Raw genomic sequence first — 27988 nt, forward strand, 5'->3', positions numbered from 1 at the left:
GTCAGACTTCGGCTCAGGTCATGATCTCACAGTTTGTGGATTCGAGCCCCGTGTTGGGCTCTGTGCTGATAGCTCAGAGCCCAGAGCCTGCTTCTGATTCTGTGTGTCCCTCTCTCTCTGCCCCTCCCCTGCTCACACTCTGTCTCTGTCTCTCAAAAATAAATAATGTAAAAAAAAATGCATTTAACTTCAAGTAACAGAAACCTGATCAGCAATGGCTTAAGCATAGGTGTTCATTTTTCTCCTGTCTAGCATTTCTGTGATGAAATGATCTACACACACATAGACATACACACCCCATATCCATGCTTTACCTGCCAATCTGTTCCAATCTGCTAAATGGAAACTGGAGAATCCTTTTAGACTTTTCTTCTTCAATATCCACTTCTGATTGATCACCCAGTTTTGATACCTTTTCATTCTGCCCCTTTTCCATATCCATAGAACCATCGTGTCAGCCAAAGCTGAAGTAATTTCTTACAAAATCCATTTGACCTAATTCACTGCTTCATGTTTCTCTTCTAGTTCATCTTTCACAGATCTGCCAACACAATCTTTTTCACATGTTTATTTAAAATGTTGCTTCTGTACTTAAAACATTTAAACATCTCTCTATCACTCTTAGGGCAGAACTCACATTCCTTGACATGGCCTGAAAGGCCCTTCATGGTCTTGCCATTCACTATCTGACTGGCTTCATTTCCTACCACTTTTCTTTTTTTGTTGTTTTTTTTTTAATTTTTAAAAAATTTTTGTCAATATTTATTTTTGAGAGACAGGGCGCAAGTAGGGGAGAAACAGCAATAGAGGGAGACACAGAATCCGAAGGAGGCTCTAGGCTCTAAGCTATCAGCACAGAGCCCCTGACGGGGCTTGAACTCACTAACTGTGAGATCATTCCCTGAGCTCAAGTAGGAAGCTTAACCAACTGAGCCACCCAGGTGCCCATCCCACCACTTTTCTGATGAAACCAAGCTGCTGGCTGTTCACCAGCTACTAAGCTCAAAGCCTGACATAGGAAAAGCTGTGTTAATATGTGCTAAATGGAAGAGTGGGTGAGGGAATGACTTCTGTCCATATACGAGGTTGTAGTACAATACACTCATTAAAATCAAAGGGGGCAGGAAAATTCCTCATTTCTCAATCTCAAGTGACATCAACAGTGGCTTAGCTGTCTTTTAATATTGGGTATTTCAGTTTTCGATGAATCGAATGAACATCCCTGAGTGATTGCAAAGAAAACAAGTCAATCCTGCTTTCTGGGCTAATGATTCATTTTTGCTATTAACATTCTAAGCACTCATATGAAGATACTATACTGATCCTGTTGCCTATTTGCCGCCAGAAACAGTAGCTCAGTATCAACTAGCCAGTGCTAAAATAGTTGTTGGGAGCATGTAGTGTCCAAGGTTCAAAAGAATAATACGAAATGACTGCATCCAACATGAAGATTTGTTCTGTCTTTGAGCAGGGGTGGGGTTGGGAACACTTAACTGTTAATTGATTCTGACTACCTAAAATCTAATTAGGAGCAACTTTTTTTTTCCCCCTTCCAAGTTCTTATGCTTTATTTCTAAATTCTTCATTAAAAAAACCTCTCCATGAGAAGTTCTATTTGCCTGTTTTATGGCTTGGGATTTTGGGGTCTCAGAGTGCAGGTACTTAATGCTTAATATGCAGGTCGCTGTTTTAGAGAAAATTTTGATCCTTACTGTCAACTTCACGGTGGAGAGATGGAGTTGTCTTCCTTCTGAATGCCAATGATTGTTGACTTTAATGCAATAAAATATGTCTATTGCAACTTACACATTTATTTTATAAATCTAGATCTTATTTAGTCAATAAAATTATGTACTTCCATCCTATATTCTTAATATATGCTACTTGAAGTGATTGATTTTCTTTAAAGATTTTTTTTTCTAAATATGTTTCAATTTTTTTTATGCCACTATTGACATTTTTAAATTGGGTTTGAAACTAAAGTCTTAAGTGACTAAATACGACCATATGGCCAGACAAATTGTGTCAATTCCCAATGGATTTCATCTTTCTTTTCCTTGATTTCTCTTTCTACTTCAATAAGTAGAACTATTGGACTGCCTATGATTTGGAGACATGTGCTAATGAAATCTTAAGTGGTAATGTGTCCTGTATCAGACCATTATCAAAAGGGGAAGAAACTAGACAAGAAATTCAGGTGTTTAGAGATTTGTAAAACTACTGTTTGTTTTATATTTCTCTTCAATGGTAAAATTTTCATAGATAGGGATTTATTTTTCCCTAGCTATATGTAGAGGAGTGGAAAATGCAAATTAAGGGTGATAGGTGCAAATTAACAACAAGGAGTAAAGGATGGGAAAACTGAACCTGAACACTAGAGAAATAAAGAAACATAAAAGTTAAGTAAAGAAAAAACGGGTAAATCTGTGAAACACTGAGGAGAAGATAATTGAAGTGGCCTTAGAAAATTATGTATGGCAGTAGTTTACAATAATTAATAATAATGGTGATTTTTGTTTAAGAAAAAAATCAGATTGACAGCTTTTATATTTAAGAAAAATTAAATCGAGTTGATAGCTTTCCATACACGAGGTGAAAACATATGTGGAAGTATTGAGTCTTTGTGAAATGATAGCCTAAGTGGGAAAATTTAAATAACACCATGTGCGAGAGCACAACTTTTTGTGTGTATTCACTGTAGCGTTCTTTTTTGTTTTTTGTCTTATTTCCAGTTAGTTAATGCTAGCATTCTTGATGGAACATTAATATTAGTTTCCTTTTTGATAGTTTCCATCAGTTTCAACTTTTAGTTTTCTCACTCAGCTATTGGGGTAGATTAAAGTAATCGTTTGTATATCTTTCCGTGTTTCTGTGGAATGTGCTGTGTTCAGATTTTTTGTGATAGGATTTTCCATACCTCAGGAATTCACTGAAGAATCAATTTTATTCCCAAAAGATTATATGATCTTATATACAAACCATAGCTACTTCTGTGTTCCAAAATATTTTATTTTATTCAATTGCATTGGATTAATAAGGTCTTATCAAGATATAGTTGAGATAGAGTTTTTTTTTTTGATAATGTTCTTAAGACATGCACAGCATTGGTTTCATTTTACCATTGTTCCTTTTTTTTTTTTTTCCTAAGAACGACCCACATTTCTCAGGAGGCCAATTAACCAGGTGGTGCTGGAGGAAGAAGCTGTAGAATTTCGTTGTCAGGTCCAGGGAGATCCTCAACCAACTGTGCGGTGGAAAAAGGATGATGCAGACTTGCCAAGAGGAAGGTAAGAACATCATACAGATGGAAAATCATTAGATAACCACTGAATAATTAGGAGGAAAAAAAATTCCTGATTTTACCATCAGACATGCATATCTTGGTGTATTATTTCCAGACATCTGATTTTTACATATGCAAGCCACGTATCTGCTGTTTAATATACTGAAGTCCTACAAGCTTTTAATTGCTCTTTCACTGAATTTTCACGTAAATGCCTGATTCTCCACTTCATCTACTGCCCCCAAATATCAAAGTTTCCGGAGGTGGCCCCTCCTAGGTCTGCTATTCTGCTCCTAGTGAACTCTTGACTATTTATCCTAATTCCTCCAACTGCTGTTCTGTTGGCACGATGATTCAGCCCACACTGGATGCTGTCTGCCTTCCTAGTGATGTCCAGAGCATCACTCACCAAAGGCTGCTGAGTCTAGCTGACTTCAAGGTCTGGAGTAAAGGAGAGGTTTTGTGCAACACAACACTGAAAATGCAGCAAGTCCTGGATATCACTATCCGCAGAGGGAATTTCTCACTTAGGGACTGCCTGTCACTTTCTCACTTTCCGTGTCTTCATGGAGACCTGTTTTTCCATCTAATCTTCCTATCACCAAACTCCTTAACCTAATCACTCAACTTCCATGGGTAAGTCCAAACATGCTTGTTATCCTTTTATAAAAATACACTTAACATTTTTGCTGTCTAGATTTTTCTGAGACCTTGCCCTTTATGACCAAATAAATCATTCAAGTATTTTTTTTTTGTTTCCCCATATAATGAGCAAGTTTAGCTTTAAGATTAGTTTTGCCTTACTCCTAGTGTTACCTTCTGAAACTATGGTCATCAGCCATCAAACCGACTACAATCATCTGAATAAGATTTGACATCCTGCCTTTTTTGTAATTTTTTCCTAAAAGAAAAAAGAGAGAAATTTGGTTTCATTCAACTGACTGAAATTAAACTTGCTTACACAGACATTGGTTGCCTTTTATCTGCTTTCACCAGCAACCACTGTGGATACTTTCCTGAATTTATGCATTTATTTCAAAATCTTGATTTATTGATCGATATTTCTCTGATACTGTATTTTCTGAAGTCATATGATCAACAGCACTGGTCTCAAATGGACCAAACATTTTTAACACTCAGTGAGACATTCTTTGCAATCTATAGAAATAAAAGAAGTAAATATTTTAATTTGGTTAACTTTTTAGCCTGTATCGTAGGGAAAGTTACCTCTATGTCACTTTGCTGTTAGACATCTAGTTTTAAAGGAGTGTTGTTACAGGAGTTTGTGAATGTGAAGTTCCTCAAGTCTTCTCAGTGGAGAAGTAGGTTAAAATGCAAGAAAAGTTGATGGAGCTGAGAGCAGTTAATGTGTAATTTTTAAATGTTGATGTAAGATTGAGAGATGAATTATATAGTAAAATTTAGCCTAGTGTACACAAAGGTTAATTTTCAGTTACTGGGAGTAAATATACTCATCCATTAAAACAAACAAACTAACAAAAACTTTTTTTGGAATATTTTCAGGTTTATAGAAAAGTTACAAAAATAATATGGAGAATTCCCATATACTTGACATTCAGTTTTCCCTATTATTAACATTTTACATTACTAGGAAACATTTGTTACTCTGAACGAACAAATGGTAATACATAATGATTATAGTTTGTACATTGTTTTGATTTCACCAGTTTTCTCATTAATGTCTTCCTTCTGCTCCAGTCTCCAATCGAGGGTATTTATTTAGTTGGATATTATAGAATATTGCATTTGCTTGTCATATTTCCCCAGTCTTTCATTGTTTTTATGACCTTGACAGCCTGAAGGGGTACTGGCAGGTACCCCAAACTAGGATTTGTTTCATGTTTTCTCATGGTTAGACTGGATTTGTGGGGTGTTAGGAAGAAAGCCACAGAGAATGCCATTTTTTTGTCACAAGACGTCAGAGGTTAATGATGTCTATATAACATCCCTCATGATTCTGCCATTCTTAATCATTAAACAAGATCCAGTTCAAAAACTTTCAAAAATAGAAAGTAGTAAGGGTGTGTTGCATTTTAATGGCTCTATGTCTTTGAATTGAGGTAAAATAAAACTTAATCAAGTCCAGTTTAATTTGTTCCCAAATTTCTCTAGGTGTTAGGTCATAAGCCTGACACCTTTAGTTGCTAAAATATTCTCCAATCTTACCAAATTCATTTGCTTCAAAGTTCAAATAATACACAAAAATCAAACAATACTATTAATACTACATGTTTAGAATGGATGATATAAAGATCTCTAAAGGTGAGGTTGAGATTTTGAGAAATCTTACTTCCATTAACTTTCCTTCAAACATTTTCATAGGTTTCTGGCCTCTTTATTCTTCTATTACTGGCATGATACTACTACAGTGCTTTGTGTGACCAGCTTAATATTTTTAAAGTATTAAGCAAATGGAAATGCTGTATAAGCTTTCAATTGTACATTAGAAAGGCTTAAAGTAAGGATCAGCGCAATATAGAAATTGAGGTCAATATTTTTATCATGATAGAAACGAGGTACTATTTCATGAGTTCTCAATCTTTAAATGGTATTTCAAAGAAGCTTATTCATTCTTAGATTTGTAGGCATTAGCATAAGCTTCACTTGTGCATAATAAGGGGGAAATAGACCTCTTTACTTGGTGAGGAATAACAGTAATGACTTTTAACCAACCATAGCCTAAATCAACAACATTGATTCTATTACATTATTTAAGTCTCAGACTAGGGAGATGGCCATTGTTCTTGTGTAAGCAATTGTGTGAAGTGGTGTGGAGGATGACATTTCTTTGGCTTAACATTTAATGCAATTTGAATAAGGTTTGTGTAGTGGTTCATGCTTAACACATTTATAGTAAAGCTTTGTAGGGCAGCTGCATAGCCTGTAATTACTACGTAAGTAATATGTGACTATTTTTCTTTCGGAGACAAGAAAAGCTTTTCAATTCAAGTATAAATTTATGAAATGCTGTGATAGCTATTTAAACCTTCAGCACAGAAGAAGATATCTGTGCCAAACTTGCAGTAACCAGAGATGAATTAGGGGAGTATTTTTATTTCCTTTACTTTGAAAATTTATTTTTAGTAGACTTATATACCTCTTTCTTTGATTTAGCCTTGAAATTCCTGACCTTTCTCAGTACTTATCTTTAATAAAATTAAAATGTACCCTTGGTGAGTTGTTTTTTTTTTTTTTTTTGATTTGATGAGTATTTTGGTGAGGTGGGAAAAGTAGCATTTCCTAAGGCTAGCAATACTTTCACATACCAATATGGAAATGAAGTGGGTAGAGGGAACAAAACAGGAGATGAGGGGAAAGACATTTTTTTTTCTTATTTATAATGATTGTTTATTTATTTTAAACTTTATTTATTTTCTTTTATTTCTGAGAGAGAGAGAGAGAGAGAGAGAGAGAGAGAGAGAGAGAACAAGAAGGGGAAGGGCAGAGAGAGAGAGGAGTGAGAGAAAATCCCAAGCAGGCTCTGTGCTCTGCTCTGAGCCTGATTCAGGGCTTGATCTCATAACCCTGAGATCATGACCTGAGCTACAATCAACAGTTGGACACTTAACCGACTGAGCTACCCAGATACTGGTATAATGTTTTTTTTTTTTTTTTAAATACAGGTTTTGTTAAAGCATAATTTAAATTGTAAAAGTTACACTTTCAGATTTACCTACATTTATTAAGTGCCTCCGATATTTTTAATGCTCATTAGTCTGTAAAAAAAATATATTTAGGCAAAATAAATATATTTATTGATTGTTTATTTTTTTTTATTTTATGTTAACCAGATGGGTGAAATAGAAAAGTATTTACATACATTAAAGAAACTCAGGCCTAAAGTAATCCTAGTTTCTTCCTTGGGTAGTATATCTTTTTTTTCACAGGCAAACCTAGACCTTTTTGCTAATTAATACTCTCTTGATGACCAGGTGCCTTCACTACATCTTTCCATAAAGTGTTTCATGTGATAAAAGTTGCCAGTATTTTAATTCTGTGATTATGTTTCATCTGTGCTATGCTCCATCTTATCGTAGGGATGTTATATATTTTTGTTACACCAAAATAAAAAATAAATATAATATGCATTATATGCTGAAGTTTTATGTAAATACTGTGTTCTAATGTAAAAAGAAAGAGAAAATAATAAATTTACAATGAAGTAAGTAAAAAAATTAAATTAAAATACACCAACATGACAATACTCGGTTCAATCTAATATTAGCAAAAAGAATAAAAATATCCCTTCTAAGAAATTAGTTAAAAAGTAGTGTGATTAATCTGATTGTAATTTCTTATCTGGTCTTGTCAGTATAGATTGTGTTTCAGTTAATTATTACCAGTCTTTTAAAGAATTGTAAATATGAGATTTAGCATCCTTTACCATTCATATAAATTTTAGGTATATCACTATATGGTTAGCTCCATGATTTTTTAATTTCATTTTTATTTATTTTCTGAACCAACTCTAAAGTGACACTAACTTTCTTAATAAAGATCTAGAGGACAGAAAGGAATGTTTATAATAGCTTGTCAGAGCAAAAAGGAAATAAAATATGCCATTTACATTCTTATGTATGCCTGCAAATTCTAAATGCAGTTGATGGCTTGCACATACTAGATATAATTCATGAATATTTCATAAAAATAGATAAAGGACTAGAGAATAAGAGTTGCAAGATATATGGTGGAAAATTCTATCAATTTTCTTGAAGCCACTGACAAATTCCTTTCTCTGAAGTGCAAGTCTATTTTAAGAGAGACTTTTTAGAGTTCTTAGTTCCATGAAATGCGAGATTCACATAAATACATGAATCCTTAAGAAAAGAAACTGAATAGAACCACTTATAATTCTTTTTTGTGTGTGTGTGGCATTTTTTACACTAAGTGGCTCTTTTCACTTAGCCCTGGAAAATGTTCTTATATTAATTGTTTTGAAGCTCCATTGTTTAGAGAATGTGCTTCTGGGATGCGGAGATGCTGAACAGGTGCTCCGCCACCCTGCTGAGGAGATGGGCCTTCTTCACATACAGCGTTTGCTTCAAGGACATGTGGTAATTTGGGCTCCTGATAAATAACCATGCTGATTGGTAGGCTGATCAAGATTGGTCAATTAGAAAAAAATTAAGAACAGAAAGAACTAAGAGGAGGAGAAAAGCAATGTATATAAACATTGTATTTGACATCTGAAAAGTGAATTGGTCCCTAAGGCTCAGAAATATAAAGAAATGTGTTAATGAATACTCTGTAATTTTTCAGCTGTATAGATGCCTTAGCCATTTATGTCTAGAAAAAAAAAATAGAACTACATGCACAATTACTGTGAGATCTTTTAATATAGCTGTGAATAACATGAAGAATACTGAGGCCATCTTCAGAGATTAAACTTTAGGCTTGTTCTGACACTGTTCAATCATTTAATCAGTTTAGTTATACTCCCATGTTCTGGAAATGGTGTTTGACATATTTTTCTACCACTAACTAGGAGTGTGACCTTGAAGAAGATTTTTCAACTCTTTGTGTTTTACATTCTGAAGAAATGGACCAGAAATGCAAGGGGACTAATAACTAACCTACACTTTGACTCATTTGTACAGGGTGAATAATTATGCCATCCATTCTAACTCAAAGGGTTATTAAAATCATATAACTCATTCAAAGAACTGTAAACACTATACACTGGATACACATAACAAGTGCTCCAGTTTTATAAATTCTGCTGGTTGGTGGCATTTATTAGCTACCTAGAAAACTACAAGGAAAATATATTAAAGGTGAAAAATATAAAGTATATAATTTCTATGGATACTCAATTTCTTTGGCCTATCAATTTCTATAGAAACATAAAATCTTACTAATTTAATAGATGCCACTTTTGCTTTTAAATCATATAGATTTCTTTATAAATTTTTCCAGCCAGTTTGCCAAGCCTGAACGTTACCTCTGATTTTTCTACCTCTCAAAGTTTGTATACCGTCAACATATTTTATTGTAGGCCCAGTGTAATAAGACATCTGGGTTGGGACTTTCAAATTTCACACATTATATCATATCAGTTGTGTACTGATAATAAAAAAAAAATCACTTGTGTAAGAAGATTATGTAACAATAAAAGCATGTAGTTTTGAAGGACTTGTTATTTGCCATGCACTTTTGCTTTCCATATGTTAATTACACTAGTTTAAATAGTGTTCTAAAATATGATTCCTCATTTGAGAGCTATGGAAACAGAAGTTTAAGTAACTTGCTTCCAAAGCCACACATTACTACGTGTTAGAGCTAGGACTTAATTTAAAATCTTTCCAGCATAAAACATATATTTTAAACTAATGGGCTTTGTAATTATGTGATTATTAATTGTTTATGGACTTGAGCCACTAATTTTATATTTGATAAAATTTTAGATAATCAGTTAGAAACGCTGTATCATGAATAACTTTATAGGAATGTTAAGTGTAATTTTTAGACCAACTTCATAAGCACACCTAGTGTCTTCGTGTTTTGGAAATCTATATTTGGACCATGTCAAAGTTACCTTCTTGGAAGCTGAAGATATAGATTTTTGTTTACAAACAGAATTAATTAGCAACTTTCAGAGGGATGCCAAAATGGTACTTTCTCTGTGTTTTCATCAAATAGGTGCTAATAGTTGCTGTTAACACAAAACTAATTGCCACCTAGGTTGAAGAGTGCAAGTTACCTCATCCTGTGACCACATTGGCCCATCTGTTGAGAATCTCAGCTCAGGGACAATGCAGGAACTGGCATCCAATTTGGGTTCTGGCCAGTGGTCAACTAACAAGCTGGGACACACTTGGAATATGAAATGCCTCGAAGTCAAAGATGCCCATTAACTGGCAGCTCTTGTGTTGTGTCAAGGCAGAGCCAAGACCAGGTGCAGTTTGCAAAAGGATCTGTCTGAGTGCCACCTGTCATTGGCATGTGGGTGTTGTCCAACACAGAAGCTAGGGCAGGTTTGTTTCTTCCATCATAGCATAGGATGTTAGAGAATTCCCTAGGCAGAGATCAGGATTAGGGCAGCATTTTACTTAGCCCAAATTGTAGGACAAGGCAAAGGGTTACCAAGAGACAGTCATTGTATCAAGACTCAGGTGGATATATTGGGTATTTACCATTGGAGACACACTTTCTAGTACCCTAGATTCTTACCTCAACTATACACAAAATATAAAAAGGAGAAAGTTGGAGAGCCTGATGGCTCAATCAGTTGAGCATCTGACTCTTGGTTTCAGCTCAGGTCATGATCTCTCAGTTCATGAAAGCAAACCCCACATTGGGGTCAACGTCGGCAGCATGGAGCCTGTTTGGGATTCTCTCTCTCTTAAAATACATTTTAAAAAAAGGAGGGGTGCCTGAGTGGCTCAGTTGCTTGAGCATTCTACTCTTGGTTTTGACTCAGGTCATGATCTCATGGTCTGTGAGCTTGAGCCCCACATTGGTCTCCGTGCTGACATCACAGAGCCTGCTTGGGATTCTCGCTCTCCTTCTCTCTCTCTGCCCCTCCCCATCTCTCTCTCTCTCTCTCTCTCTCTCTCTCTCTCTCTCTCTCTCAGAATAAATAAATAAATAAATAAATTTAAAAAATAAAACAAAAATTAAAAAGAAAGTTATTTAATTGACTATTTTAACACAAATCCTTGCCTTCATATGACAATTTGTTGTTAGAATCACTTAGATGTTTTTTAATCACCCAAGGGTTTTTCTTAAGATATGGTTCTGATTGATTTTTTGCCGTTGCTGTTCTTAATAAGTTGTAATTGCAGTGTGGGCTTACAAGGTAAAGTTGAATTTAGGAGACTAACAATCTTATCCCAGCTCTGCAAAAATGCATCATACTGTTTTAAATCATTTACATAATATGTTGAGTACTAGGGTCTACACCTGCAAAATGTGCAAGTTGGATTGGATGGTTTCTGTGGTGCCTTTAAATTCTGAAATGGCATCATTCTGTGAATGGCAACAACTCAAAACACTTTCAAAAGTATAGCACGTTTTTATAGGAGGGAAAAAAAAGCAAATTTGACATGGATGGGCCTAATGAAGAAAAGTAAAGTTACTCATATAACCATTTATAACTGATAACTACTTTTTTTATGTTTTGCATATATGCTATCAGATTTTTATGTATATATGGACATTTTTTAACCTTTGACCCTGAATGCCTATTTAGGTTTGTATAGGAAAAGGCTAATATTGATTCAAAAGAGTTGTTTTTATTGCATTTTCCTTTCCTGTAAATATAATGTTAATAACTATATTTACATCATACTTACTCTATACCATACCTATTCTAGGCGTTTTACATGAAAACATTCATCCTTATGGCAACCGTATGATATAAATACTATTATTATTCCCATATAACAAATAAAAACATGAGACGCAAAGAGGGTAAGTAAGGTGAAGTCAATCATCTAGTAAGGTATCTTGGATGACTGGCTTCAAGGTCCACAATCTTGACCATTAACTAGAAGTGCTAAGTGGGAACAATTTTTTTTTTTCCATTCTCCATTTGGGATTATACATCAGGAAAAAAAACAGCTTAGTAAATGCTTGCCTATTAGATGGTCACAAAATACATCTGTGTAATAAAGTACATATTAATGCTTTTATAACTTTTATCATAATGGCACTTATCAGTACTATATAATCCATTATATTGTATCAAATAAATAAGTTTGCATCATTTAAAAAATATCATTATTTCCTATAGCCCACTGAAACGAAGTTTAAAGCAATTCTGTCTTTATCATCACAGAATATTTTATTTTAATATAGTATTGTATTCTTCTTACCACGGTATCTGGAAATAAAAATGAAGTCACTGGTAATTCAAATGAAGCTAAAGAAATGCTTGCTGAGAGAATTAAATAGTATAGGTATATAAATCTAGAACAATGAACTTTTCTAGAGCATGATAATGTAATTCTTCTTTTCATCTGCATTGTCTCATGGCACTTAGGCAATGGTTAATTTTACTAAAAGATCATTATTTTATATTTTCATGAGAATATTTGCTTATTAACAGTTCCATAGGCAGTTATGTGTTGGCTGATAGTTCTGATTTCTAAAGTTTTTTTTTAAATGTTTATTTATTTGTTTATTTTTGAGAGGGAGAGAGAGAGAGAGAGAGAGAATGCACATGTGGGGGGGGGGAGGGGCATAGAAAGAGAGAGGGGAGAATCCCAAGCAGGTTCCACGATGTCAGCACAGAGCCAATGCAGGGCTCAATCTCACAAATTGTGAGATCATATCCTGAGCCAAAATCAAGAGTCAGCTTCACCGACTGAGCCACCCACGCATCCCTGACAGGAATGAGTCTTTCTAGACTCTATATTTCCTCAAGTGTAGAGCTATCATCATCATCATTATGGTTATTCAAATCAATTATTCAAATCAACTGGTATGAATTGAAAGAGAAAGAGGAAAAAAAAAGAATAACTTGAGACCTAGTATTACAATAACATGATGAATGAGGGGTATGTCTTCCTTAGTGTGTGAAGGAGATACAGTTGTCAAAAAAAAGATACAAAAACCAAATGCTTTCAAAGCATTGTAAGAACATACCCTATTCCACAGAATAGAATCAATTATTGAAGAAATCTACTTTAGTTGGTGCATAGCATCAACTCATTGGAGCTTCATTCTCAAAGGACCTATTTAGGCGTGGGGGCTGCTATTGGGGCACAGTGAACTTTTGCCAAGAAATTAAAGTACTAGAAGTCTCTTCTGAGAAGTGATTCGTCATATAAATCTATAGGATAGACCTGTGACAAGATCTCAGTGCGGAAATTTTGCTGATCATTCTCAAGATTATTGTGACTGTTACAATGATATGACCTACCGTAATACCTTTCAACTAATTTCATCAAATGTATGAGTGTGTGGTGCCTTTATTAAGAATACCTGGTTAACTATCACAGCCATTCATACAACTGGCACTTTCTGTAAAATATATGTTTGATGGAAGCTATAAATACTTCATCCATCAACCCACATTTTCTAAAAGTTGTGTTCAACATTTATACCACAAATAATAGAAGCAAAAAAGTCAATCAGGACTCTTAACCCTTATTTGAAGAATTTTATAAAGAGAGAGAAAGAAAATATTTTTAACCTTACTATGAACACAATTTATAGCAAGATGGCAATTCTCTCAAAGGAATAACAAATATCTCTAATGTGAACTAATAAAATGTTACATTTCAAAAATTCAAAAAGAATCATACATATTCATTGCACATTTTTAGTGTTGCTAATGCAACAAATTAAAAAAAGATGAGTTTGTTCTCAAGGATTTGAGGGGAGGGTATGAGATATGTATAATGTTAATTACTAAATAAAGCAAACTATTTAAAAAAGCTATGATATACAGACTCTTTAGAGTTGCAGAAAGGAAAAGCTGCTTTAGTCCCATGTGATGTTAGAGATGGGTCTGGAAAGGAGAATAGAATTCTCATAAGTGGAGCTGCAAAGAATATTCCTAGAGATGGAAGCAGGATGAAAAACCATTGGTGGCGGAAAGAATATGCCAACAATTAGTGGTTCCGTTTGCCTGGAGTGGAGTGGAGTGGCACTTAAGGCCAACAAGGTTAGCGGAGGCTTTATTATGAAAGCCTCTAATTCCAAGTAAAGTGTTTTATACTGAACACACTATGAAATGGGGATTCACTGGAGCACATTCAATACAAATGTGTCTTTGTCTCTAGGTTTAAAAAATTGATTCTCAAATTTTATGTAGGGTAGTTTGGAGTAGAGAATGTTCAGAGGTAAGCATACCTAGTAAGAAGTTGCTTAAAAGGTAGTTAGGGGATTCTTTTGGGTTATTTCCTGTGAATATACGAAATGGCAATACAAAGAAAGGTTGTGTTTTGGGTTTTTTTTTTGTTTGTTTGTTTTGTTTTGTTTTTCCTTAAAGAGATAGATTCTATGTCAGGATTCATGGGGAAAGAAGGGATACAAGTAATACTGAGGTTTATACCTTGGGTGCTGGACAAGAAGTGTTGTCTTTATTAAATACAGAAGTCAAAATATTTGTTTAACCCAACTATTATTTTTAGTCCTATAATAACATTATAAGTCATTGAATTCAAGTTGGAATTGTTTGTAGGATCTGACAATACTTTCTCTGAATGAAGAAGAAAAAAAATTGCTTGATCAAATATAATGTCATCTATGGAAAATGATTTTTAATGTCAGAGATGTTAAAATAGAAGAAATGTGTATCTTCAAATTGACTATGGGACAATAGCTAATTTTTCAAGTGCTTTACATGTAGATAACTCATTTGATCTTCACGGTTTCTTCATGAAACAAGTGTTCTTATCATTTTTATGTTACAAAGGAGGAATCTGAGGGGCAAATTCAAGTGGTAGAGATTTGAACCCAATTAGGCACATTACCCCTCAAGTCCACTGTCTAAACTACTTCACTCAAATAATTCATCTTTTTTTTTAAGATTTTGTGTTTAAGTAATCTCTACACTCATTGTGGGGCCCCAACTCGCAATACTGAGAGATCAAGGGTCGCATGCTATATCTACTGAACCAGCTGAGTGCCTCTAAAATAATTTATCTTTACAGGAAATTGTATTAAAATAATAAAGAGTATGGTTTTTTTTTGAGGGCCCACTGATTTTATGCTAGGTGCTTGTACAGTTGTAATTAATCTCCCCAATAGCCTTAAAGTATGAATCACCTCCCCCTCTTTTTTTAAGTTTGTTTATTTGGGGGGGGGGGGGTAGAGAGAGAAAGAGAGAGACAGAACAAACTGGGGAGGGACAGAAAGAGACAGAGAGATACTGAATCTGAAGCAGGTCCAGGCTCTGAGTTGTCAGCACAGAGCCCAATGCAGGGCTCAAACTCAAGAACCTTGAGATCATGACCTGAGCTCAAGTCAGCCGCTTAACAGAGTGAGCCACCCAGGCACCCTATGAATCCCTTTTTTTTTAACAGTGCAGGAAAATGAAGCTTAAGGACAATGAGCACAATGCTCAAGGTCACAGGACCTGAGGGTAGCAAAACAGGATGCAAACCGCAGGTCTCTCTGACATGAAAGCTTGCATTCATTTCCCATTTGTATCTTAAACACCCTTCATTCCATTTTTTTTTACTCAATAGCCATTGGCTTTTTTTTTTAATTTCTGTGTAACTAAGCGAAAACAGTGTTAGTCTTGTATTGTAATTGTTTGTTTCTCTGTCTCCCAACTCCCCTTGCCATATTTATCTTCATTCTTAAATGTCCAGCCCTGTATCTGCTATGTGGTGCTCACCAGACACTGTTAGTGCAGTGGTTCTTCACGAGGGCCAGCTTTGTCTCTCCCATTTACAGAGAGACATTTGGCAGTATGAGGAGACATTTTTGATTGGTGCATTTGGGGAATTAGGTACTACTGTCTTCTGGAGGGGAGAGGCTAAGAATGCTGCTAAATGGCTGACTATACACAGGACAAGTCCCACAGTAAGGAATAATCTGGCCCAAAAGTCCAAAATGTCACTAAGTGCTGTGGTCAAGAAACCCTGAACTAGTAGAAAAGATGAAGTAGGAATTGCTTACCTGAATGCTATTTTATATGCCTTTTAATTTTGTTTTTAATATTAGGCAAAAATAATAGAATGTTGTTGAAAGAAATAGACCTCAAAGTCATTTCTTATTGCCTTGACTATGAAGGTTATACCAGCGAGATGGACAAATAAGTGCCATGGCAAGACTTGACATAAATAGGTCATCACCAAATGCAAGAAAGTCCTTTGGTTCACTAATGACTTCAGATAAATGTATATTCTTGCATATTTTCTAGAATATATGAGGCATGAAATGTTTCTTTATATTTCTTGCTCATTAAATAGTTGCTGAATTGATAAAACTAGTTAAGAGTAGCTTAATTAGAGAAGTGTCTGAACCTTCTATTTTCAAATATATCTACCAACCTCTATGGTATGTTACACACTTAATGATGACAAGTGCCCCTATGTAGCTGTGTTGAATTTCTAAATTATTCCAGAAACACATTTCATGAGGAGGTTTTTGTGGGCAGAAGTAAAGAGGAGAGAGAGCCCTTTGAATCTTCCAAAGCACAACCCAAACTGATAATGCAGAACACTTCCATTCTACCTCAGCTAATGCTCCCTTCCAACACCAATGGAATCTTCTTGAAGATTGTTCAGTAAGGATCACAAGGCCACCAGATAGATGGCACATTTGAAGATCTATTTCACTCTGAACTTGCAGTCCCTTATTGCACAGTGTTCATTCTCGACTCATAAGAGTACAAGAAGCTGCCTGTCAAAAACATCTGGTGTAAGCTATGAATTTTATGGATTGTTGTGGATTTAATCCCCAAAATCCTTCTTCTAAATGAATGTAAAGTGGAGATTAATTTCTAACCAAACACACAATTATGAAGTAGATCCACTTTTCCAAACCTGATGTTACATTTCTTAGTCCTGTTGTAAAATCAAAATGCCTTGAATGAATTTAAGCCAATAATTATTTCTAAATTAAAGGATAATTTAACCTGCCTACACCACTTTATTTGTTCCAAAATGCTTTCCTTAATTGTGATTTATTTGCAATTTTTACCATAAATTTTCATGTTCTAATTAGTTACACAAACATATGGAAATAATACTAGTAAGTTTTAAAAGCATTTAAAGTAATGCATTTAAGGAATTGCAGATATTATTTTATTTGACTAAATCACAAGGATGGTTGCATAGTAAGGATAGCAATAAAAATAATTAAATAGGCCTTTCTGCTATGATGAGCTAAATGAAATTCTAATATCTCTAGAATGGTTTGAGTTTAATCTTATATGACTGTGACAGAAAGTAGAACATGATGCACGCACACACACACACACACACACACAAAATCTCTAAACTTAAGGGATTTAAATTTAGTGAAAAGCAGTATAAGATGATATTAAAAGCTCTCTGCAGTTTTGAAAACAATAATGTAATTAGCAATGATAGGTCAGTGCCCTATCTGCAGATAACACCAAAAATAAATAAATAAATAAATAAATAAATAAATAAATAAATAAGAAAGAAAACCTATAGCAATCAAAACAAAATTTCTATTACCAGACAAATAGTGAATAGCATGTCAATTAAAAAACACACACACGCACACAGTTCTAATTTTAAGATTGTAAAATTAAGCCCTTTTATGTTAATGTTTGGTATAATGAAAAGATTATCAGTGATAAAAGACATATTATCATATAATTTTTATCTTAAAGATAATTTTTATCATAAAGATAATTTTTTCTTAAACTTTTTGGACCTCACTTTTTTCTTACTGATGTATGTTGAACTTGAGTTTTTTGTTGTTGTTGTTTTGTTTTGTTTTTGTTTTTGTTTATCTAGGCGACAGGTTAAATCACAGAACAAGGACAGGTGTGAGTAAGAGTATACTCTGTAATTGAGTATCTCCATTAAACTATGGATTGCTCCGGGGCCCTTCTAGTGTGTTGTTAATTATGGTATTAGTCAATGATTTGGAGAAAATGAACACAGAAAAACGTTTGAGATAAAAACTATGAGTAGAAGATACAATTTAAGTAAACTCAGTCAAAATTCAGGGAACTGAAAACAAAGTGAGTCTAAATGCTCAGAATGTGTCTTGTGTTGTCCACAGACACTCTATTATACAGATTTGGCATTTTGTTATCAGTGTTGTTTGATACTGGTGAAAAAATAGAACCTTCCTCTTCCTGTGTGTGTATAGCCTTAAATTAATTTTTCATGAACAAATTGGTCTTGACTACCTTTATTCACTGTACTGAGCTCTGAGGATACAACTGTGAACAAAGACATGACCGTGCCTTTGTGAAGCTTAAACCCTGGAAGCGTAGATAGATATCAACACATTGATTTTATACCAGTATAAGCAGAAGTAGTTAGGCTATAAGGAGGGAGAAATGGGGAGTGGGGAGGCATGGAGAAAAGTCCAGATGTGAGGACACAGCATATGCAGAGATGCAGAAGCAGGAGAGAACTTGAGAATTCTGGAGTGCAGTTGAGGGCTCAGGTATAAAGTGGGCCATAGTGCAAGGTGGGACTGGAGAGGTTAGCAGAGACTAGGTCAGGAAAGAACATACTGGGCAGGTTTAGAAGTTTGGATGGACTTTTCTCTAGAGAGCCAGTTGAGGGGAAATTGAAGCATTTGTAAGTCTACTCTTGGTATATAAAGAAGATGGTAGGAGTACCTGGGTGGCTCAGTCAGTTAGACTGGCTGAGTCTAACTTTGGCTCAGGTCAAGATCTGAGTTATTGAGTTACTGAGTTATTGTTTGGAGTGGCAGGGAGTATACTTCCTACATCCCTTCCTCTTCCCCACTTTCACCAACTCTCAGGAAAAAGCCAGATTTTCATTAAGACACGAAGTGAAGGTAAAATTCTGTGGGAGAGGATAAGGAAGTTTTACAGGTCAGTGAACTAGTATTCCAGAAGGCATAGTGAAAAATTTTGTGGAGGTGGCTACAAGATGCAATTGTGAGAGGTTGCATCCGTGGAGACAAAGCTCACTGTAGAAGTGAAAAATGAGAGAATAAGATAACAGGAGAAGATGGAAACGGGTGGTGACTAAAGACAACAGGCTGTGAACTTTACAGTTGTTCACAAGTACACCAAGAGAATTAATCCCCGGAGGCCCCATTGTCTGTCAGAGGAGTGGAAGATGGGTAGACAGGGGCACTCAAAACATGGCAGCAGGCTACAGTGATTAAAACTCGCAGGCACTTCTAGTTTGGGGTGAGCGGTGTGCTTTGGCCTTTCTGGAAGGGCTCAGCTGCAGTTCGGTTTAATTACTCCAGCTCCAGAGAGAGGCTCCGGTTTCAAGATGGTCGGCCGCGTCAGGGAACCCGGGAGTGTTCTTTGGGGCCTAGTTACCCTGTGATCTGAAATCTGCACTTCATTAAACCGATTATAGTATTTTTATCCTAGTGTGGGCATTTTTAAACATTTTTTGTTTGTTTATTTTCTCTCAGCTTTTCAGTTGGAGAATGTCCTGCTCCCTCAGCTGTGCTAAAGGGAGACTTGGTAGAGGGTTTTCCATCTATGGTCAGGCTGACAAGGAGGGAGCCACCTATGCCTCAGATGGAGGTAATGAGGAGAGCCTTTAGGGGAAGCCAAGAGAATCTAAAATACTGTTTGGTTATTTAGGGCAGAGTCAGATGCCATCATATTTTAAATTTCATCTTGGCTTTCAGTAGAGGCTCCCAGCACAGTACAGAAAGTTCTTTTCAGAGACGACTTTGCCTCTTAATATTTCCCTAGAAGTCTGAACTTCCACATTTTTTAATTTTCTTTCCCTTTCCAATGAATGTTGCATTAGTTTTTAATTTTTAAGAAGATACCTGCCCTTCATACTGTTCTTAGGTGCCCTGCCCAGAAACTCTTATGACCTGAATCCTGAAAGAATACGTAAATATTTCTTCCTCAAACTGCAAACCTCAGCTTTTAGAAGTGTAATACAATTACAATATAATTATAATATATAGTATTATGTATTGTATGTTATTATATATTATTATATATTATAATTAGGATGATATTAATAGTAGTATAATGATAGATAAAAAAGAGAATGTGACCCAAGTTGTCTGTAAAGTATAGAAAACTTGACTCGGTATCCATTTGCCAGCATGATAATGACCCACTGGGCTCATTTTGGCTCCCAGACTTCAATTGTTATTTAAGAGCTTAACTTCAGGATATACCTTAAGTATTAGAGAGTATGAAATTATCACCTGAGATTTAGGTTGCCAAGAGACGCTTACATGAGTTGCAATGACAGTTTCAAGTGTTGTCTGTGGAAGGATTTTGTTGCGATAATTGTGAGCAGAAAGATTGCTTTAGGAAAATTGAGCAACTTTTTCTATTTTTTCTGCTTTCAAGCCTGAACAGAGCAAAAGATTTAAATTTCTCCAAGAAAGTGTATGTTTTATATAGGAGTGCCTCAATTTAATGTTGTGAGTTGTTAACATATGCTTTTTTGAGCAGGTGAAACGCATCACCATGGGTTCTAAATGGCTGTATCTCCGTGTCCACTGGAATCCATGCTAGTGCTGTCAGTTAGTTGAGAAGTGTGTCTTTAATTATCAGTGAATGACTCTGAAAGATTCACGAGTAACTGTTACCCTAAAAATCCTTCTTTTTTTAAAAAAATTTTTTTTTCAACGTTTATTTATTTTTGGGACAGAGAGAGACAGAGCATTAACGGGGGAGGGGCAGAGAATCAGAAACAGGCTCCAGGCTCTGAGCCATCAGCCCAGAGCCTGACGCGGGGCTCGAACTCACGGACCGCGAGATCGTGACCTGGCTGAAGTCAGACGCTTAACTGACTGCGCCACCCAGGCGCCCCTAAAAATCCTTCTTTTGAAAGCAGGGCAATAGCCTTTGCGATATTTTTATATGAAGTCTCCATAATTAAATTTGCATTGAATTATGGAACTATGGAATGGCCTTATTGTAGACATTTCTTCCTTTTCTGCAAGAGTCCAAAAGGTGTAGGGTTATCTTCAGCTATTTGGATTGAGTGCAAATATTTTGAAAATTGAAAACAAACTTTTTTTTAACTCTCCTTTAGTGAGTAAAGTCATATTTACTTACCTAGACATTTGATGTTTCCTGGTTTAATTCATAATTTTTACCAATGGCCAACATAATGATTAATAAAGCAGATACATCATAAAATGTTAAGTGCTAATTCAAAACATTTGTTCTAAAATTAGAGCCAGACATCTCGTAGCGAGAAGTAGTAGGTGATTTCAAAAAGTAAAGATCTTGAGAAAATAAATTTCCTCTCATAAAAAAACAAAGGTGCTTGTGAAATGAGAACAGCCATTCAGGAAGTTTTATTCGTGCAGAATCCTCACATAATTCAAGCAAGGCAATGAGATACACAGGCCTGAAATGAACCTGGTAAAATTCCACCTTGTAATAGAAATTGTGTTGTATTTTCTTTTGTTCTTTTCTCCTCCTAAATTCTAAGGCCACTGTGGAAAGCTTGGAAGGGGAGGTCCCTAAATTATCTGAATTGTGTTTACAAAAGTCAGAACATCAGGAAAAGTTCCTATCCTAGAAGGTTACAATGCATTAGGGATTGCAAAGTATGAGAAATGTATGCGATGTGGTTATGTATAAAATGTTGCCAGTTCTCAAAAATTTTGTTTGGTATCTTCAAAGTAAACTTAGATCTATAGGCAATCTCCTCACTATCCATGAAAGAAATAAGAGATCCTTTACATTTAGAAGTGATTTTAGAGTATAGTACTGGTTTTTGAACATGAGTAACACTTTCACTTTTGAAACACTTTTAAGATTGATCATCAAACATAAGATCACGCATAAACAGAGCCTCGCACATATACTGTTGTGTTAAGTATTAAAATAAATTTATTTTGTTTTGTTTATTATTTAGCTGAACATATGGTAATGGTTTTGACACAATTCAGTTTCCTTTTTTTTTTTTTTTTTTAATTTGGAGGGAAAAAAAACAACATAAAAAACAGAGCTTCTTTTCCCAGTTTGTCACAGCTGGTTACCAATCAATCTCAATTCACGGTACAGTGATGATAGCACATGTTGTCCGGGGGCCAAATCTGATTGGGTTGCATTTTTCAGCAGTGTTCCATATCAGAAAAAAAAAAGGTATCTTTATGGTGAGGACTGTCAGCACATGATTGTACAACTGTCATTAATCAAACCTGGCAACAATGACTGCATTTATGTAAGTCTGAGACTGACAGATTTTTACAATCAAAATCACCCAATTTCTATTAGGATTTCCTCACTAGTATTTTTTTGCCCCTCTATTTCATTCTTTCCCCCCTGGTTTTAATTAAAGTCAGACAATACCGCCTACATGTTGATCATATATATTGTACCATATTTACAAAGTATCTCTTTTATACGAAGTATGCTTTACTTATTTAAAATTGATTCTCAACTATTTAAAGGGAGAACAAATCAAGGCAAAATTTAAGTACATTTGATTGTTTAATTAAAGAATGATTTTAAAGTGTGTGTATATTAGTAAACACATGTATGAAGCTCCTAGGATTATAGGTGGTTTTAGAGAAATATCGAGTAAAATATTAATAAAGTTATTTTCTGTAACTTTTTAAACTCTGGATATAAAATCACTGGTGCAGAAATGCACACCTGCCCAATGTGCACACACGCGCACACACACACACACACAGCAATAACACACATGTCAAATGGAAGGGGCGTGTCACTCTATGTTAGAAGAATAAATGTACTTGCTGCAGAGGACACTGATTCTAGTCTCTTTACAGCTCAAGACAACAATCTCAGAATCTTCTATAAAATGGTGTTTGGAAATAGGCAATTTTTTCTAAATCATTTATTGTTGTGAAACCGTGTATTAAACTCTTTTGTAAAGATCTCTCTAAATGTAAGGAGTTGTTTTCATAGTTTTGTGTATTACTCAGTCAATATTTACTTTGTCGGGAAAAATGATTATTTCTCCAATTATCCAATGCAGTAGTGAAAAGCATCAATGAGATTACTATTGTGCACATCCCAGCTTATCCAGAAAGAAATACAAGAAATAAGGCCACATTTATTGGACCTGTGGAAATATTTGACATCCAATTGCTTGTGATATATGTAGTTTTTGGAGGCAATTTATTATCTCAGAGAAATCATGACCCATTAGAGAAAACAGAGGCTAGTAGTAGATAGTCATGACAGTTTTCTCTCTGATTATAATTGCCTCAATGTGTGGCCTTTGGAAAGGAAGTTTGTCATTTTTGCCTCACATTGCCTAAATGCGAAATTAGGAATGAGCCACATATTTATTTCTTTTTCGGTTTTGAAGTGTTTGGGGATACAGTTTATTTAAAATCGGTTCTTGTATTTCTTAAGTTTTTGCAAGTAAGAGTTAATTTGATCACATTGTAAGTCTATCATTTCTCTGACCTCAGATACTTCTTACTGTAAAAATTGCTAAAGGTCATGATGTGCTTGAGTCCCCTGGGCTCATCAGGGTACGTTCAGGGTTCAGACGAGAAATTGCCACAGTGGTTGAGTGGTGTTGGGAGGAATAGTGTCCCCAGCTGTGCGGTGCACCGCTGTATTAGACCCATTGGGTTGGCAATGTAATAAAGGAGAAAAGGTGTGTACTTTGAAGTAAAATAGACCTTGATTTGAAAATCCAAACTTGTATATGAAGATATCAAAACTTTAAACAATATCAATTATTGCAGTAATTTAAAAACATCTGTGAGGCAAACACACACACACACACACCTTGCTTTCGTGCATAGTTCAGCCCACAAATAACCAAATTGCAATTATGAATTTATATTACCCAGTATAAATTTATGTACCCAGACCATGAGGCATTGACCATTTATTTATTGAACCCATTAAGGAAAAATTTATAGTAGCAGCTGCTATTTTGGTAGTATCCCCCATGCTTACTTTAATTTTTCTTTATAGATTTATACATCATGTTATTTTAAAAAATTGAATCTTGATGCTGTCTCTTGGTATGAAGTTCTAACCTCTGTAATATAGTTGATGAAAAATCTAGATTCTAAATTCACATACGGTCTAAATCTTTGCTACCAATGAATTTCAGCATTCTGGATAGCGAAGTGCTGTTTTTCTAATCTTAAACTTAGGATATTAAACTACACTCAATTTTTTAATTATTTAGTCTGTCTCAGAATTTATTATCTGTTAGCTTCTTAGAATAACTCATTTCTGTGTATTTTATTCTAATTACATAATTAATTAGTACCCCCACCCACTTCACCTAGAGGTATTTAATTTAGGCTTCAAGTGTTCACCCTTAATATCGGTATACTGAATATTTCTATGTTTACCGATTCATGTTCTTCATGGTTTTCTCTACTGAAATAGTATTCTTCTAAGTTTCATTTTTACTTGTGAAGAGCTTAAATTCATGTACATCACCTTTATGATTGTCATGTCTGCAATTCCTCTTGGGATAAATATGGAATAAAATTAAACATTATATCCCAGATTCTGCTATACTATATTTTATAAAAGCATATTTATTTTTTTAATGTTTATTCATTTTTGAGAGGCAGAGAACAAGTGGGGAGGGGAAGAGAGAGAGGGAGACATAGAATCTGAACCAGGCTCCAGGCTCTGAGCTACCAGCACAGAGCCGGACGCAGGGCTTGAACCCATGAACCGCTAGATCGTGACCTGTTCCAAACTCAGAAGCTAAACTGACTGAGCCACCCAGATGCCCCTATATAAGTGTATTTATTGGGGCGCCTGGGTGGCGCAGTCGGTTAGGTGTCCAACTTCAGCCAGGTCACGATCTCGCAGTCCGTGAGTTCAAGCCCCGCGTCAGGCTCTGGGCTGATGGCTCAGAGCCTGGAGCCTGTTTCCGATTCTGTGTCTCCCTCTCTCTCTGCCCCTCCCCCGTTCATGCCCTGTCTCTCTCTGTCCCAAAAATAAATAAACGTTGAAAAAAAAATTTTTTAAGTGTATTTATTAAAAAGCTATATAGTTTGCTTTCAGTCAGGTTGAACTTTATATCTCTAAGTTTTGTATATCTCTAAGTTTTGTGGGGGAAATCATATTTTTCCTCCTTACCTACCAGAATTTTTATGAGGATAAATTAAAGAGTATATTTGAGAACACTATGCAAATGTATTTTTATTGTCATTGTTTTATTTTCACAAGACATGTGATTAGAAACCACCCTAGTTGCCAAAATAATGACATAATAAATTTGAAAGCATTCAGCAAAACACAAAGCTTTAACTCTGTTTTCTCATAGTCTTCACATTTATATTAGATATTCTACTAAAGTCACTTTATTTATTCTGTTGTAGGAAGAGAGCTTATTTTTTGATGTTTTTAATTTACAGAGGGAAATTTATGATGATAACATGTAAACCAAATGTCTAGTTGCTGGTCAAGATTTGCCATCTTCTTTATTTTAGGTTTGTCTCTTTCTAAAGTAGCATTTATATATTATATATCTTGAGTTCTTAAATTTATAGCATTATGTTGATATCAATTTAGCCTACATTTCAGAGCTAACTGCTGATGTATAAACCTAACAACATTACTATATTTCTTGATATATTTCAAATTAGTTCATCTTTCTGTTTTACTAGTAACCCTGCTAAGAAAGAACTACAGAGTAGTTTTGAGCATCTGTTGGGTGGTTCATCATTCATTCGATAAGCCTTCATTGAGCACATCCAAGATCACAGGTGGTATTTTTTAGGACAGGAGGTGAATAGTTTGGAGCAAGAGGGATTCAGTTCTTGTTTTCATGGAACATACATGCTCTTGAAAGGCAACAAACAAGCTAAAAACTTGAAAGAGTTATGTGCTTTAAAAAATAATAAAAGTAACAAAAGAAATAAAAAAAATAAAAAGAAAGAAAAAATCTTTTAAAGTTACTGGTGGTGGGGGGGCACCTGGGTGGCTCGGGTGGTTAAGCATCCAACTCTTGATTTCAACTCAAGTTGTGATCTCATGTTTTGTGATAATGAGCCCTGCACCGGGTTCTTGGCTAATGGTGTAGAGCCTGCCTAGGATTCTGTCTCTCTCTCTCTCTCTCTCTCTCTCTCCCTCTATCTTTATCTCTATGTCTCTGCCCCTCCCCTTCTTGCACTCTTGCTCTCTCTCTTAAAATAAATAAATAAACATTTAAAAAAATTACTGATGGGTAGAAAGCTACTTCACATTATTTGAGCAGGAAAGACATCTTTGAGGGAATATCTAAGTAATCTTGAAAGTCAAGAAGGACTGGCAATGGAAGATGTGGGGGAAGGACATTCCATTAAGTTGTGACAGCAACGAGGTAGTTATTTTAAACAAGGAAAAGAAAGGTCATGTGGTTAGAAGAGGGTGAACATTAGCCTTGACAGATAGGTAAGGAATCGATTATCTAAAACATTGAATATTATAGAAATTGGTTTTATTCTGAGTGACTGAATGAGAAGCCATATTTAGGTAGAATGAAATAATCATATTTAGGTATATCAACCAATGAATTTGTATTGATGCTCTTCATTCTTCTTAAAGCCCTTAGATTATATATCTGCTGCACATTATACAGTTGTTGTTACAAATATATGACCTAAAAATGAAATAATTCAGATGGCTTCAAGCAGGAGAGAGAGTGCACTTTCTGATTGGCACAGGAAGTAATAGGATTACTTGAAACTTCTGGAAGAAGTGTTTTATTTTATCGTTTATAGAAGATCATCTAATAGAGATGTTCAAAAATGAAAGAGATCATTCATCATAGGAATAAGTTGGAAGACTGGTTGGTAGATTGTGGCACACAGGATTCAAATGTTGATGGATGGTTGCAGAAGGGGAGCTTTTTAAAGTTTCTCTTGATGGAAAGATTCAGACATTTTATATATATTCAAAATACTTTTAAATAAATCCATAATGCTGGTAATATTCACAACCTTCTCTAAGGCAAAGATCCAGTGAAAAATGAGAATTTAAAGACTCTGAGCACCCCAAGATATCAGAGAGTGTTCAAATCTGTTTTGTTGTTGTTTTTATGGTTGGTTTGCTGGTTTTGTGTGATGGGACCCAGAAAGACTAGTGTAGTTAGCAGTTATTTCTAATTGGCATAAGACAGCATGTCCCTCAGAAATGTGTGCATATCAAACTTTGGGACTGAGGAAACATATGTGTTAGCTGGAGAAGTCTTAGAGGTAGTACCTGGCATGTAGGAGAAATGTAAGTCTCCTTAAATGTTAGGATTTCTTGAATAAAATAATTAAAATTATTACATTTTTATTATAATTTTCTCAAATGTCAATGATTTTCAAAGGTAAATTGAAATGAGGCAGTGTTTAATGAGCATCTACTAATTCCAATGAATAAACACTTTAATTTTTTTTAATGTTTATTTATTTTTGAGGGAGAGAGAGAGCAAGCAGAAGAGGGACACAGAGAGAGGGAGACAGAATCGGAAGCAGGCTTCAGGCTCTGAGCTGTCAGCATAGAGCCCTATTTAGGGTTCAAACTTGTGAACCGTGAGATATAACCTGAGCCAAAGTTGGATGCCTAACCAACTGAGCCACCCAGGAAGCACTTTATATAGGGAAGCACTTTATAATTAAAAATTATCCTGGGGCACCTAAGTGGCTCACTTGGTCAAGTGCGCCTCAGGTCTTGATATTACGGTTTGTACATTTTAGCCCTGCTTTGGGCTCCATGTGGACAGTGTGGAGCCTACTTGGGATTCTCTCTCTCTCCCTCTCTTTCTGACCTTCCCCCATCCATTCTTTCTCTCTAAAAATAAATAATCTTAAAAAAAATATCATGCAAAAACCTCTCTCTTCTCCAGCTTAATTATCTCACTGCAAATGGACCTGTGACCTGGATACATGTACTGTCTGTACCTAGTTGGAATCCTGCAAATATTCTAACAAGAATCTCCATACCACCAGACCATTGTCCTTATCCAGACTTTTACAGCCTGTTACTAAAACCCTGTCTATAGTTAGAAAAAAAAAGTTTACTTACTATTTTCTGATACTAGCATGGTATCTTTGAAAGGTTGTCTCTTTTCTTAGTAGCTAAGATTAATTCAGTTTATTCCTCTAAGGTGTATTTCATTTTTCATTTTTCTTATGGAGACCAAATTACAATTATTAAGTAGAATG

General features: G+C 35.2%; 1 protein-coding gene across 19 annotated transcripts in view; it reads left to right on the plus strand.

Annotated features, from left to right (window-relative positions):
- The window catches only part of ROBO2 (roundabout guidance receptor 2), a 1723333-nt gene that overhangs the window by 1546270 nt on the left and 149075 nt on the right, over positions 1-27988 (plus strand). For all 19 annotated transcript variants that reach the window (XM_043593855.1, XM_043593853.1, XM_043593859.1 and 16 more), the window contains one exon: positions 3149-3287. In XM_043593855.1, the coding sequence (XP_043449790.1) occupies positions 3149-3287 (139 nt within the window). The remainder of the gene's footprint in view (positions 1-3148; positions 3288-27988) is intronic.

This window comes from Prionailurus bengalensis, chromosome C2, assembly GCF_016509475.1.
Source record: "Prionailurus bengalensis isolate Pbe53 chromosome C2, Fcat_Pben_1.1_paternal_pri, whole genome shotgun sequence".
In the NCBI taxonomy this organism is placed as follows: domain Eukaryota; kingdom Metazoa; phylum Chordata; class Mammalia; order Carnivora; family Felidae; genus Prionailurus; species Prionailurus bengalensis.